Source organism: Mastigoproctus giganteus, chromosome 5 (genome assembly GCF_048544385.1).
Source record: "Mastigoproctus giganteus isolate SK-2022 chromosome 5, ASM4854438v1, whole genome shotgun sequence".
Classification (NCBI taxonomy): Eukaryota; Metazoa; Arthropoda; class Arachnida; order Uropygi; family Thelyphonidae; genus Mastigoproctus; species Mastigoproctus giganteus.
The window spans coordinates 84,208,450-84,222,430 of NC_143579.1; the positions used below are offsets into that span (position 1 = coordinate 84,208,450).

At 35.5% G+C, this 13,981-nt stretch overlaps 1 protein-coding gene across 1 annotated transcript in view; it reads left to right on the forward strand.

The window, feature by feature from the left end:
* LOC150085531 (gamma-aminobutyric acid receptor subunit alpha-6-like) overlaps positions 1-13,981 on the forward strand; it is a 122,839-nt gene that overhangs the window by 24,818 nt on the left and 84,040 nt on the right. Inside the window, exon 2 of the mRNA XM_090374590.1 lies at positions 2,253-2,362. Coding sequence (XP_090230716.1) covers positions 2,253-2,362 — 110 coding nt within the window. The remainder of the gene's footprint in view (positions 1-2,252; positions 2,363-13,981) is intronic.

Sequence of the window (13,981 nt, forward strand, 5' to 3'; positions counted from 1 at the left end):
AAAATAACCAAATATTTTGCGACGTAATTCTTAAAACTGTACTAATATACTGTGGGCATCATGTTAATATATACATATCTTAATATGTATGTATGTATTAATAAATTGTTTTAAAATGTTAGAAAATGTATTCATTCCCACTTCTTTCCCATATTTTACTATATTTCTGAATTTACAGTATGTTTCATTGTTGAAAAGGTCATATTTCTTTATAACGAAATTTCTGTAAAACGAATTTTTTCAAGGGAACGATCGATTTTGTTATATATACAAATATATATATATAAACAAAGACTGTCGAGTGTTTAAGCTATTATTGTGTCTATAAATTCTGTTCCAAAGTAAGGTTTATCCCTCATGAAATGAAAAACACTTCCAAGAAAATCCCGCAGCTAGCTTTGTGCGACACTATTTTTTTTTTCAAAGTATTTTCAAAAATTCAATAATTTGCTTTCAAATCTCGTCATTGCCGAGATTCTGACCTGTCCAAATTAATGATGTACATCCAGACATGAAGGAATTAAAGTTGAGAAAGGTACATAGGTCTTTTGTTTTTGAGTCTAAGCAACTAAGGCTACAAGGCGTTATTTTGATTTTTTTTATTTGTCTTCGTGTACGCGGTGCCAGTTATTGCCCACAAAACCGTTGTTATTTGTATCACTGTGGAGATTGCAGAACTCTGCAGAAGTCAGAAGAGTGTACCAGTTATGTGTTCTTCAACTGGCAACTTAGTTTCTGGGATGCACGGCCACCAAGGAGGCAGTCTGTCAGCATCCATCCATCGGCACAGGAAGCAGGGCCAGGACATTAGAGCACACCATACGAAACCGTTCTCGTCTCTCAAGATCAGAAGCGGGGAAGGATGTAAGGACACTAATTGGGCCACCTCATTCCGGTCACAACAGGGAAGCCCAAAATGAAGGAAAGGTAAGCTGGGAGTGTCCAAAGACAGCCTACTAATGTGAAACCATTAGTAGGCTATGGAAGCCCTGCAGAAGAGCACGGGGAGGGAAAATAGAGTTTAGAGAAAATGTGTGAGGAGAGAGAGAGAGAGTATTGCTTAAAGGCGATGACATCATAATTTGGATGGAAACGTCTTCAACAAGAAGTTAGTGGTATAAAGGATTCTGTTCATCTGATCGAGGATTGGATCCACTGGAATTCTCTTTATAAGTATCGCTAGAGATATAAAGGAGGACTGTAAGACATGCTAATAAGAGTGTAGTGAGAAAAGGTCTTCGGAAGAATGTCCCACAGTGTGAAGCTGCACCAAAAAAAGTAGGCACCTGCTGAAACCAGGTTTGCCAAGTTAAGGTTCGGGTCCCAAGCTAAGGAAAGACCCTTCAGGAAAGGAGAGAATAGATGGCGCTACAAGGATAAGGTGTGTAAATCACTTATATTCCAAAACTATTTTTCCCGTTTTGAGAGACGAAAACAGTACTATCCACTCCCTAGACTGACTTACCACCTTCGCAGTGAGCGAAAGGTCGACCTCATCTTGATCCGGCTCATTTTATTCCAGCTCGTCGCAAAGGTGCTTTACAGCTCATGTCAGAAGCCCTGAGGCCTGCACTGTCGTTATGGAATTACGTTTTTCTTAAACCAGGTATAAATAAGCTTTGCTTGAAGAAATGGTTGGGAAACTGTCGTGTTGAAACACGAAAATCGTGGGTCCACGGAATGGGAAGAGTATAGACATCATCGAGTTGCCCACAATGTCAATTGACACTGATTCAACCTCTTCCTAACTTCGTTGTGACGGTGTATTGCAATCGGTAGTGTTCCTGGCATTTCCAAAACCCTTTCTCAATCGTCAAACTTTAGCACTTTGTAGCCCAACTCCATAAAACCTCGTGCTGTTGTGAACGAACGATGGGTAACGCACCTCCTCTACATGACGATTAATGTTACTCTGCGAATAATGTGAGAAATGAGTTAAATAAGCATATGAAATCACCACCATGCAGCAGCTTATAGACAGTGCGTACATGTACACCCATAGAGAGTCCTGTTGATATCCAGAGCTCTAATACCACCACGTTGCATACGTTTTCTTCAGAAAAAAAGGAAACTCCAATAAATATATTTTAAATTGAGCCAAATAATCATCTTATTCAAATAAAGTGAGCTGACACAAACCGCATACATCAGAATTTCATGAATCCCAAACTGTTTATTTATCACATAATTTAATATTAGTTGCAAATTTCAAATTTTCTCCTTTCAAAGATATTTCTTTCTATTTATTGCAGAGCTGACGGTCAGTTAACGATGAACGAGATGCTATCAAATACTTCCTATTTATTGGACAGCCTGCTGTCAGAGGAAAATTATGATCGTCAACTTCGGCCTGGATTTGGAGGTAAGTGCAATTACTGGAGTTGGGAATTTATTCATTTTGTATCCAGAAGTTATCCCAATGTTTAACTACAGCTGTGTGGCGCTTGGAACGTAGCATAGCTTTCTTGTTTAAAATAGACACCAGGAAGAAAGAAATTCTCTGTTGGCAAGATACTAAACAAGACATACAATAAACACAGTGAAAAAATAAATAAACAAACACCAAGGCAAAATATGGTACGATCGTATTGCCTATTAGATACACACCCTTGGGGGAATTCAGAAATTGTAGGAAATATCCTCATGAAATATGGAAAAACCAAATAAGGAAGTAGAATGGTGGAAGCTCAATGCTCAAGGGTAACGGTCAACAAAAAAATAATAATTCTAATAATACTAATAGTAAAGAGACGTGAAAAGCAACTTAAAGCAGTTGCTATTTATAGCAGATAGTGGCTCATTGCCAATGAAAGACAGAGAAGGGCGCTGAAGGTTTGCGAGGAAGATTCAATAGAAGGGAAGAGGGTTTATTAAAATCTAAATGTTTATTCTGTCGATGGACATATGGACAAACCCCTCAGACTGCCAAATCGATCCCTTTGAACTCTCGCTGGACTTTCTCAATAGCAATACAACTTCATAACTGTAATTACATCAGACGTCAGTAGTTTGAATGCGCTTTGTCTTCGACAGTTCTGCAAAGATGTCGATGACGTCATGAGACATATCTCGGTGACGTCACAAAACGTCTTTCTGGAAACACACACACAGAATCGATAGGTCACTAAATCTATATCAAACAGCTGTTTAATAGGATACGAATCCGCGCCATTTGAAGACGAAAAATACGACTTTAGATCTCATAAGAAGCATTAAGCGTCTTAAGTATCTTTAAATTATTTTAAGGCACTGCATGACGCACGTTCGTTATAGCGATTACTAAAGGTAATGATTTCAAATCGAGTGTGGTTATGTAATACCGTGCTGTGCCGAAGAACCACAGACAAAGGACATTGTTCTTGATGACGTCATGGAATAGTTATTGCATGGATTACGAAGTTCTGTCTTCTTTTTGTTTTGCATCTGAATGATGTAAAAAAAGCAGCGCTGCAAGCAAAATGCAATAGTAGCTTCTCTTTAAATCATTATTTGACTAGCTTTAATAATGTTCACTTTATTGGCTAGCTGTACGCTAAAAGGGAAAGAGAAATTAATAATGAGAGAAGTAGTTTTATTATCTCACGTATAGAAAGTGACAATATAAAAGCGACCAAAACAATTTCCAGAAGCTCAATTTCCTCATATCTTCTGTGTATACAAAATGCAACTGCTATTCTTAGCATCTTTCGTTATTCTCAGGACCATAAATGTATATCACTCTACCATCGATTATATACAAATGGATAATTCAGTTGAACAGTTCATACGTGCTCGTACATATTCATACGAAAGTGAAGACCAAAAATTAGTGGCCACTAACATTTTAACAAGGAATAAAGAAACATGTAAAATTGTTGAGTATAGGATTTGTGTTGGAGTAAGAATTTATGTTACAAAACGTTTAGTACAATAATGCTTAAAATTAATTCATGTGGTTTTTTGTTTTCAACGATCACTCCGAAAACCTTTTTGGAGAGCTCTGTTATCCCAAGAAAAGTTCAAAGTACCCTTTGCGAAAGAATAACAGGTTCTCTGCAGATATTGCCGATTATCTGTTTCTTGTATGTTCTGTTGTTATTAAGAATCTCTTCTCATATTACTCTCAATCGGCAACAATTTGGAATTCGAGACATCCAAAGAAGAATCATTGAAATCCTCGACACATTCATAAGGAAATTAAAAAAGTGCATGCTCCTCTTCAGGAGAATGACTGAAATTTTATTTGTAAATCACACAATAACCAGATGCATCTTGTTTATTTTGAACAACCAAAATCCGAATATATTCATCCACTGGTTACCCTTGTAGCCGATGTTTTCCTGATACTCCTTTAGGTCGGAATAATCCGTGTCACTGTCCCTAACTGCAAATGTAAGGAGACTTCAGTGGCATTTTCCCGACAGAGGCTGCAAAAGATCAAATGAGCTTTAAATAATCGAATTATCAACTGGATAGTTTTTCCACAGTTAAAGTATCTTTAGAATAGGCTACTGGATAACTGTTATGTAAAGAATTTGGCCCTTCTTTCTGGTATTCGTCATTCAAATCAACCGTGTCTTTTCTCTGCCCTGTCCGTATTTCATTCTAACCCTAACCTCCAGCTTCCGTATACGTGTACCTTTGCCTATTGCGTCTCACCATCTGACATTTAGACTTTTCCTCACCATTTTCATTGCCGGACCAAGTCAGTGGATAAAGATGGAGAGCTGGAAACTTTCCCTTACTGAAAGTATCATCACTTAGAATACATTTTCTTCTGAAGATACACTTTCTGGTGTGTACCGTTGGAAACTCAAAGCCTTTCTGGTGCTTTAGACCTCCTCAGCTGTTGTCGCTATTGTTAGCCACAGTGAATACACTTGTGCGCCCAACAATATCTACAAATTATGACTAAGGCAGTACATCCAAATATCACAACGCATTCTCAGATTTAAAACTGAACTTCCAGTTACAAAATTGCCAGCGATGTCTATCTTCGCCACTCCTGAGCCTTCCGTATTCGTCTTGTGTTCTCAGATCAATATTCTGACCTTTCTTCTCAGCGATGACTCCCGGTTATCAAAAGGAGTCTAATTTTTCTTAAATCCTCGTGTCAAGACAGGATGGTTCCAATTAGTCTTCAATCAATTCTAATCGCTTGCACTTTGTTCTTGAATAATTCAAGCGACAGCCACTAATCAACACACCATAGATAATTAATCTCGATTAATCCCTTCACAAAATTCCCTTTTTTTTTAATCTGACAAAATAAAAAAATAAAGAAAGTATCATTCAGGATCGCGAAATATTAAAAAGTGCAATAGAAATTGAATAGAAATAATTAGCAGACGATAACTGCTAATCGTCTGCTAAAATTTCCAAAGAAACATCGAAAATATCAATAGAAACGCTGATATTTATATTTTTACCCATTAACCTCCCTTATTTACAGTTATTGGCTTTCTGGCAAAAGAAAAAAAATAATAATAATAAAAATCTAGGCTGAGCTTTGTCATGTCAACAGCACGTTTGTGTACAGGGCCAGTGCGTGTTCGGCTGTCTGTCTGCTCGCGTTTGTGCATTCAGTTCAAACAGAGTGAAGATATGCGTGTGCCAGGTGTAGTGCAGATGGTTTAAGCGGATCTATAACTGGTGAGAGGTGGGAACACTATGGCGACAATCGCGGACACGAATGTCTCTTTGGATACAATATCAATGCAACGTCATACGATGCACGCTCATGTGCGTGCGCTTCTAATTAAAAACAAAATTATGCTCTCTTGTCCGTAATGGCTAAATTTATTCGAACTCTGAGAAGCACCTTCTTTTAACAATGCGTTAAAATTCGTTGTATATTCCTGTGGTTTGTTCCACATAAACCTTTATTTGCCTTTTGTGTTCCTGGACCGTTCTATGGACCCGTTTAGTGTGTGCCAAACTGAAGTGGTGGTTCGTAATCCTCACGGGAATGGCTAATAATTGTTTATTCCTACTAATTTCGACCGGGTGAAGCGACGGTGCAAAGTGTGAAAATATTTTCCGCCTGGTTCACCGTCACGTGCTGGGGAATTTCAAAAAGACAATTAAAAACCCAATGCATAAGCAGCGGTAGCCATAGTAACCAAACGGACACAGAGAACATCACGATGGTGGTTACGTTGTCGTGAAAGCGAGCAAACTTGCGTGAATCTCGGGCATTGTGAACGTATACAGAAGAGGAATTTTTTTTTCTTTCCTTCAAAGCCCTTATAGTTCAATATAAACATCGCCTGTGTTCCACAAATGCAGTTATATGTATTGAATACGTTATTTTGGCAAAAACATTGCCAGCTTTTCAAGATAAATATTTGTATTTTGCGGCATATTCACATAAAATAAAGCCCATCTTCAGTTCCTGATAAACTGATCACTTAAGTTCGTTTAACTGGATGAAAATCTTCAGGGTTTGGTCATAATCCATACCTATGGGAACTATGGTTCACACTTGGGAATTAATCTTAGAACACAGGCTGTCTATTGCACATATTGTTTGGCAATTCGTATGCGGCTCTCTAGCTTACGTTTATATTTTTGTTTTCATTAAAAATTTTGTGTCTGTCTTCTGAATGCTAGTTAAACCTTATTGCAAATCCTAAGACATGGTTCTATAATGACGTTTCGAGATGCATTAAAGTTCAATCAAACCAAACACCTCATCCTTCAATGAATTTTTGATATACATGTATCTACTGATATAGCATGAATAATTCAGTTTAATCCTGGAAAAATCATGCGATTTGCAGTTCCCAATCTACAACCACTTTTATGCTTCAATACTCTTTTCGATGCTCTAGAACAGACATCATTTAAACGTTTTTTAAAGCAATTCTTTCATTTCCTAATTTCATAAACATTAAGCACTCGAGGAACATAAAGTATTCTTAGTATATCCCCCTGTCGCTAGGGGTCACTTTAGCCCACAGATATCGAAATAGCGAAGCGGAAAAGAATTTCGCAACTGGAAGAAATTAGAGATTAGTACGGTGGGCATTAACACATCGTGGCAAGCTTCTGTATCGCGCTCTCTCTCTCTCTCCGCGTGCCATTAGATGCCGCTTACTTATCCACCTGTTTCCTCCTTTTCACCTTGTCGAGTTGTCTTATGTAGTGTAGCGAACTAAACCGATTTGCTGCTAGTGTGTACGGTTGTCCGGGTGACAAACTCTCCACGAGAATCAACATTCCCCAATGACTTGCCACTTGACAATGGCCCTTCTAAATAATGTTCTTGCATGCTTTGCAGCTGCCGTGTTTCCTCGAGGAATTTTTTCTGGCCCTATGCATGCTTTCTTCGTTTGCAGTAAACAGTGTTCTGCATGTATTGCTAGAATTGTATGAGCAAGGGGGAATCAATGCGATTCGGTTGTTCCCTTGATAGAAGAAGACGCCAGATAAATCCCTCGCTATTCAAGTGCTGCGCTCTCTTAAGTGATGGCCTCTGATCTCTAGGAAACCCAATTACTGAGGGATTAAAGAAAATTAGATAACGATCTTGTATTTGTGTGTTCGAAAGGTGTAGATCAGTCTAGGAGTAAAATAAAGGTATCTGTAGAAGAAAAGTCAAATGTATCGTTCACTGTGAACTCTAAATTCATTTGATTAAATGAATACGCAGTGAGCGATTGTACTTTTATATAATTAATTGTAAATAGCTATAATTTTCTTAAGAATTTTTCTATTTTGAATGTAGAAAATATAAAAAGTTATCATTCTAAATATTTAAATATTATCTAATGATTTCGTTATGAATCAATTTTAAGTTCAGTAAATATGTGTTACATTGATCAGAATTACTTAGTTTATCGACTGCGAACTTTTTTTAATAAAAAAAGTAAGTTAGACAACGAAATCGTATAAAATATATTTTATTAAAAGCGAAATCTTATTTACATTTCTGGTACAACCACACAAAGTAGTTGCAGTAGCTCTAACTTTGATGTTACGACAGCAAAACATTCCACTCAGTTAATAATTCGAACCACCTCCCATCCTGTGACAGTCTATGATAAAAAATAATATATACAGCTGTTTGGATATTTGTTTGTTTTTGTGCCAAAGTTTTATTACTTATATTCTATATTTGTGGATGAAAAACCTGAAGTTTTTGAAAGGGAAAACAATTGCAACTCCCTCTTGAGGCAACTCAGCCATGAACAGAGGAAACCCATAAAAGTATACCTTCCATCTAGATAGAACACTCGAATTTAGGCGTTCCCACATATTGGAAAAGGCAAGGACAGCGATCTGGACCACCATGGTACTCCCAAGTTTCCTCTGATTTGTCCCAATTGTAACAAAATAGACTACGTTCGAAAATGAGGTTAACAAAATTCTATATAGCATTTTATGAAATGTTTCTTTTAAAACAAAATAAAAGATAAATTTAAATGTTCGCATTATCTATTTAAATAATAATATCGCAGATGTTCAGTAAGAAGACGCTCACGGTTGCGTTGTAGATGGATCAAAATTTAATGGGCTCAATAGTTGAGCAACTGCCGTGTCCATTCTTGAGAAAAATAAGCCAAAAATCAAAATAAACATATTCACTACGCTTTTATTTCAACAGTGACAATTTATATCGCTTGCAAAGCAATATCAGTGTGAAATGCATTATTATTTCTTTTTATAATACTAAAAGGAGTCTTTGCTTTAAAAAAAAAAGCATTGTAGACAAAGGAGTACAATTCACAAGTAATGAAAACGAACATTTGTGTTAGGAATGAAAAAAACACACAACGCCATGTTCATCATTACTTCCTTGCCCCATTTATAAGATAAGCTGTGAAAGAGCAAGCGTGGGACTGAGGTCATGAAAAATTAAAATATGACAGAGATTTCTTCTGTAATGGTGTTAAAAAGAGAAAGAGATTTCTTCAAGAGATCACCTCAGCGAGTACAGCGCTTTCTTCAATTTATACGAAGCTTTAGTCATTCATAATTCAGCTCTAAGGATCATAACATCTGGGGAAGTTTAATTTTTTATCACCATAATCTTCCGTTCTTTCTTCAAAGTGTTACATGCTAATTTTTTTTGGACAGAACGACACCTTTTCTTGAATGATACTGTAAAAATCTGAAACAAAACAACTTATTAAGGGTCTATATAAATGTCAATGTAAAGGTAAAGTAACCTTTATAACTTGAGACAAAAAGAAACCTATTGCTGCCATTCGTTTTTCCGCTCAAAGTATCTTTTCATAAAGATGCAGAAAGTAAAGTATATCATCCGAAGGTTACAAAGTTGTATTTCATTTAGTTTCGCCATGTTTATTATTAACCTTAATAATCTTCTTAATTATTCACTTTTTAATTATAGTTGATCTTAATCTTAACTAATTTAAAATTACCTTGTTTTTAACAATGTTAATTAATCCTGACTAATCTCCATTGTCATCAATTATAATTGAACTCTTAATTCATCCCAATTCGATAATACGAAGTATATAATTATTTCTAATTAATATAATGTAATCCATTCTTCATTAACCCTAATTTAATCATAAACTTGATCTATTAATCTTCATGCCCTCGCTAGTAGATGTAATCGGTTGATATAATTCACCATTCTCCCCGCATCCGGGTGGTAAAGACCTGAGTTCGAGTATTGTCGATGACCCGAAGGCTTTTTATGAGTCGTTTTCACAATATGGCTGAGTTAATCGACGTCAGGCGAATGCAGCATGGTTTTTTCTCCCGGAAATTCGGATTCGTCCAGAAAACAGAAAAGAAAACCCACCACAGAACACACGCAACCCAACAACAACTTGTAATTAACCTTCGTCAACCGGAATTAATTTTAATCTTAACTACTATTAGTTTTAATTTGATTAAATTAAGAATTCATGTTTTTGATTAGTGTTACTTTGACTTATTCGACAAAAGTCGCCAAAGACCTGCAGATTTGTAGAAGGTTCTATTATGAAATCATGAACTTCAAGTTCGTTATACGAGTTTAAGAAATTCTGCTAGCTGAGTAGAACCAAAGTCGGTGGTGCCTGGAACGTTCCACCATGGTGGTTGGTGCATGGTGGAACGTGTATTACTATACACGTTCCTTTAGCGTCATTTGCAATCTCAGACCTTGAATTGTTTAAATATGAATATATGTCATTGTTTCTTTTCCAATGTGTCAACTTGAAATCCTTTACATTGAACTACATTCATATTCCTAACATCAGCAAACGAAATTGGAATTTTAAGCAGTCTGTTCGAATGATATAGATAGATAGCATAATCCAGCTGGGTTGGTAGATACAGGTGTCATTAAAGATTTTCTAGAATTTCTGAATTCGAAGAGCAGAAATGTCACTTCTAAAATAAGAATGACCTTCCTTTGTGATACATTGTGGATTCACGTGATCTGTGGTGAAATAAAATGATAAATTATTAGAAATAGTTTTTACTCTTCATGATCGAAAGGCGTGTCAGCCATTACAAAGCTTTTAATGATGACAGGGTTACCAGAGGGATAGGGGTAGATAGAGTTGGACTTTTGCCACTTTCAACAGTACTAAAAAAGAGAGAAAAAAACAGATGCAAGGATTTATTTTTATCTCTTATTGACCGTATTTGAGTTTCAATGATTTCAGTGTTCTATAGAGATAAATAGATTCTGTATCTGGAAGAAATTTCCTGCGCTAAATGGTCACAATGATCTAATCTTCTAAGTTAAAAATGGAATCAGAACTGGATATAGCGGATGACGTTTAATTTACCACATATTAATCACAATTCTCAGTGATAATATCTTAATTACTGTATATTTATTAAGACCACTTTTTAATATTAGAAAATTGTACTGATATTCACAGGTTTGTTCATAATTTGCATGTTGTGTAGGCTGAAAACTCCAAATAACTGACATAGGTAACCTTACTCCCTCTGCCTGAAATTTGATAACTTCATCCTCGACTGAAGGGACGTTTAAGAATTTCTTCACTGATTTAATTAAGTGACTAATGGAAAAGGATTTCATCAGTTTCAGAGGTTATTATTTCATCTCTAGAATTTTAATGATATTTTTTCAGCGCCTAGGCTAGACGAGTCAGGTATCAGTATGTACTATCATCAGGAGTTACTAATGAAACATCAGCATATTCTAATATTAATAACATCATGTTCACTCGAGAAACACACACAGAAGAAAGGCTGCTGAAGTATTCATTTCTCTCTTCTTAATTATGAAAGTAATGAGACACCGATGCAATGAGATCTTTTGCATCATTAAATTACCAAGCCTATTAAATCGTTATAGATTATTGACAGTGAAAAAACATTACTATGGATAGAAGTCTTTAAATCTGATTTTAATTATTTTTTCTGTAAAGCAGTAGGGCTAAAGACCTTGTTCATTATTTCTAAAGTTTCAGTACCTATATACGTATGTTTGACGTGCCCAAATTGCTCTAGGAAGAATCCTTCTTTTGAAATTATATGGATTGAATACTAGATTCCTAGTGAACAACTCAGATCAGTTCACATCAGAATATAAGCTTACTAAAAGGTATATTAATGTTTCTCGAAGGCAGTATTCTATAATTTCTCCATTTCCTAAAAGGAGGACTGATAAAAAAGTCATAGTTAACTGTTTGGTATTGCTATACGGTTATAAATTTCTTATAATCGGAAAAATTGAACAAAGGCAGTGTATCATGAAAACTGGTAAAAAGATGAGTTTTATTTATAAAAGTCTTTACTCTATCTGCCAGTATATGCGAATCATAATTGCTATACTCTTGATGATAAGTTTTACAAATCGTACAGTATATACAGAACTTAAAGAAAAAAACTGGATACTTAGTGGAAGTTGCAAAACATGTCCAGAAATATGCACCATAGTTTTCTTCTCATAAAAGCAAAATACAATATAAACATTATTCTTTCCAAATAATCTTTCTTTCCTAAGCTTCACTAACAAGACATAAATTTGAATTTATAAGCAAAAAAAAAACATTTCTTTGAACTCAAGCAATTTAAACGACAAAGGAAATTAATAATTAATTAAATAATCTTATGCAAAATAGACGGCACTTCGAGTTTGCTTTGGAATTCTTTTTTAAAGTCTGTTTAGTAATCTAAGTACTCGACAGATTGAAATAAATCTTAGTTGGGGAACAGAGAAGGACCTTTCTTTCCATTCGTTGATTTTTAAATGCAGGCACAGAACAGTTTTTGTGAAATTTTGAGTATTCCACTTAAAAATTACAATTTATCATTACAATTGTAATAAATCGAACTGATTATATTTATTTATATAGTATATTATACAATTAGACATAAAATTAACAAAGGAAAAATCTAACTTAACCAATTATAGCTACAGATAGAAAATGAATTAAGAGTTCAATTAGTTTTGGAAAGCAAAGAATGAACAATGCCATCCTTGTATACCACAACTCGAGGCTGGAACTTTATAAAAATCACGCGTTCCGTTGTTTAATAGTTCTTTTATTCCTGTAACTTGGAGGTACCCGGTGTGATGAAACCCACCTTTTCCGTTGTGCCAGTGGCCTTGACGTGACTAATAGAAATTTATCTTAACCCTCGTGACTCATTGATTATGATAAAGTTGTGACTGTCACATTGTAGAAAAAAAGGTTAAATAATAAGGCACCAGCACCCAATAACGCCATGTCTGCAATAACGCCACATATTCTTTATTCACGTAATCACAATGCCAAACGCTAGAGGGCAGTAGAAATGTTCCTAAGATATTATTTCTCTCTCAACAACGTAGTATAGCTTGTGTTTCTTCTTATTAACTAGTAGTTAGCATAGCGCAAGGACCGGAAACCTTTGACACATCAATAAAGTAAATTGGCTTCATGTTGACTGATCTTCAGTTGAAACTGCAACAACCAGAATGAATTTTAAAATGAATCAAAAAGCTGCAGACTAACCTTGCATCATCAACAAAACAAGTTTACCCTGTGGTATCTGTAGGAACATACCCTGAATCCAAGGATGTTTTCGTTATTATAGCTAAAGATTTGCACCTCTATTGCTGCTTCTTTTACTATAATTGGACGGATACCACAGGTGCCATGTTTAAATAATTTCTCTTCCCGCTTCCTATCAATTATCATAAAATCAATTAACTCTCAGTTCAAATTAGAACTTTCTTTCTGTTAACTCCATCCCAGAAATGTTTTTTACGTAGAAGTAAACCTTGAAGAATTTCTTTTAGTTAGTATTAAAAGCTGCGCAGCTTCTAAGAATGTAGATGCCAAATACTGTATTTGTTCAGTTTGATAGCAACTTGTACGGGATCATTAATAATTATGTCATTCTCACCCAGTGGACTAATGTATTTCATCTCTTTTCTTCTAATTTTTTCTGTTCTTGGCCAAAGACTTTTCATAATCTTTCTTAGCAAGCCTAATGCCCCCATCCCCGCTTTAGTAACTTGATTTCAGACTGTCTCCTGATAATTTATTATCATCCCATGTATTTACGTTCTGTATCACTAGCCTCACCAGTTTATCTGACATTCATTTTGGAGTAAAACTTGAAGAATATATTTTATTTCGTATTAAAAGCTTCATAGCTTCTACGATTAGTTCCCTGCACACTTCCCATTTAAAATTTGCAGTTTTGTTAACATCAATTTATTCTCATATATACACTAAGTTATATTAGTTATGTCTTTTAATAAACACCGCATCAATACACTATGATCACTGCCACCCAGTGGCCCTTTTACTTGAAACTTCATAATACACTGATAATCAAAATAAAAGTACTTCTTTGTCTTGTTGCCTCTAGAAATCTAATAAATCATCTAGAAAATTAAGAAATGTTCAGCTGCTGAGTGAGCCACCAACCCACAAGTTCTAGTCACTATCCGGGAGTTTAATCCCACAAGATAAAACATTCTGATTTACTGGCCCACTTAATTTGTTTGTATAGTCGGTTATTGTTCTTCTTACAGTCATTTGGCCTAAAAACTCCTGCTCTCCTT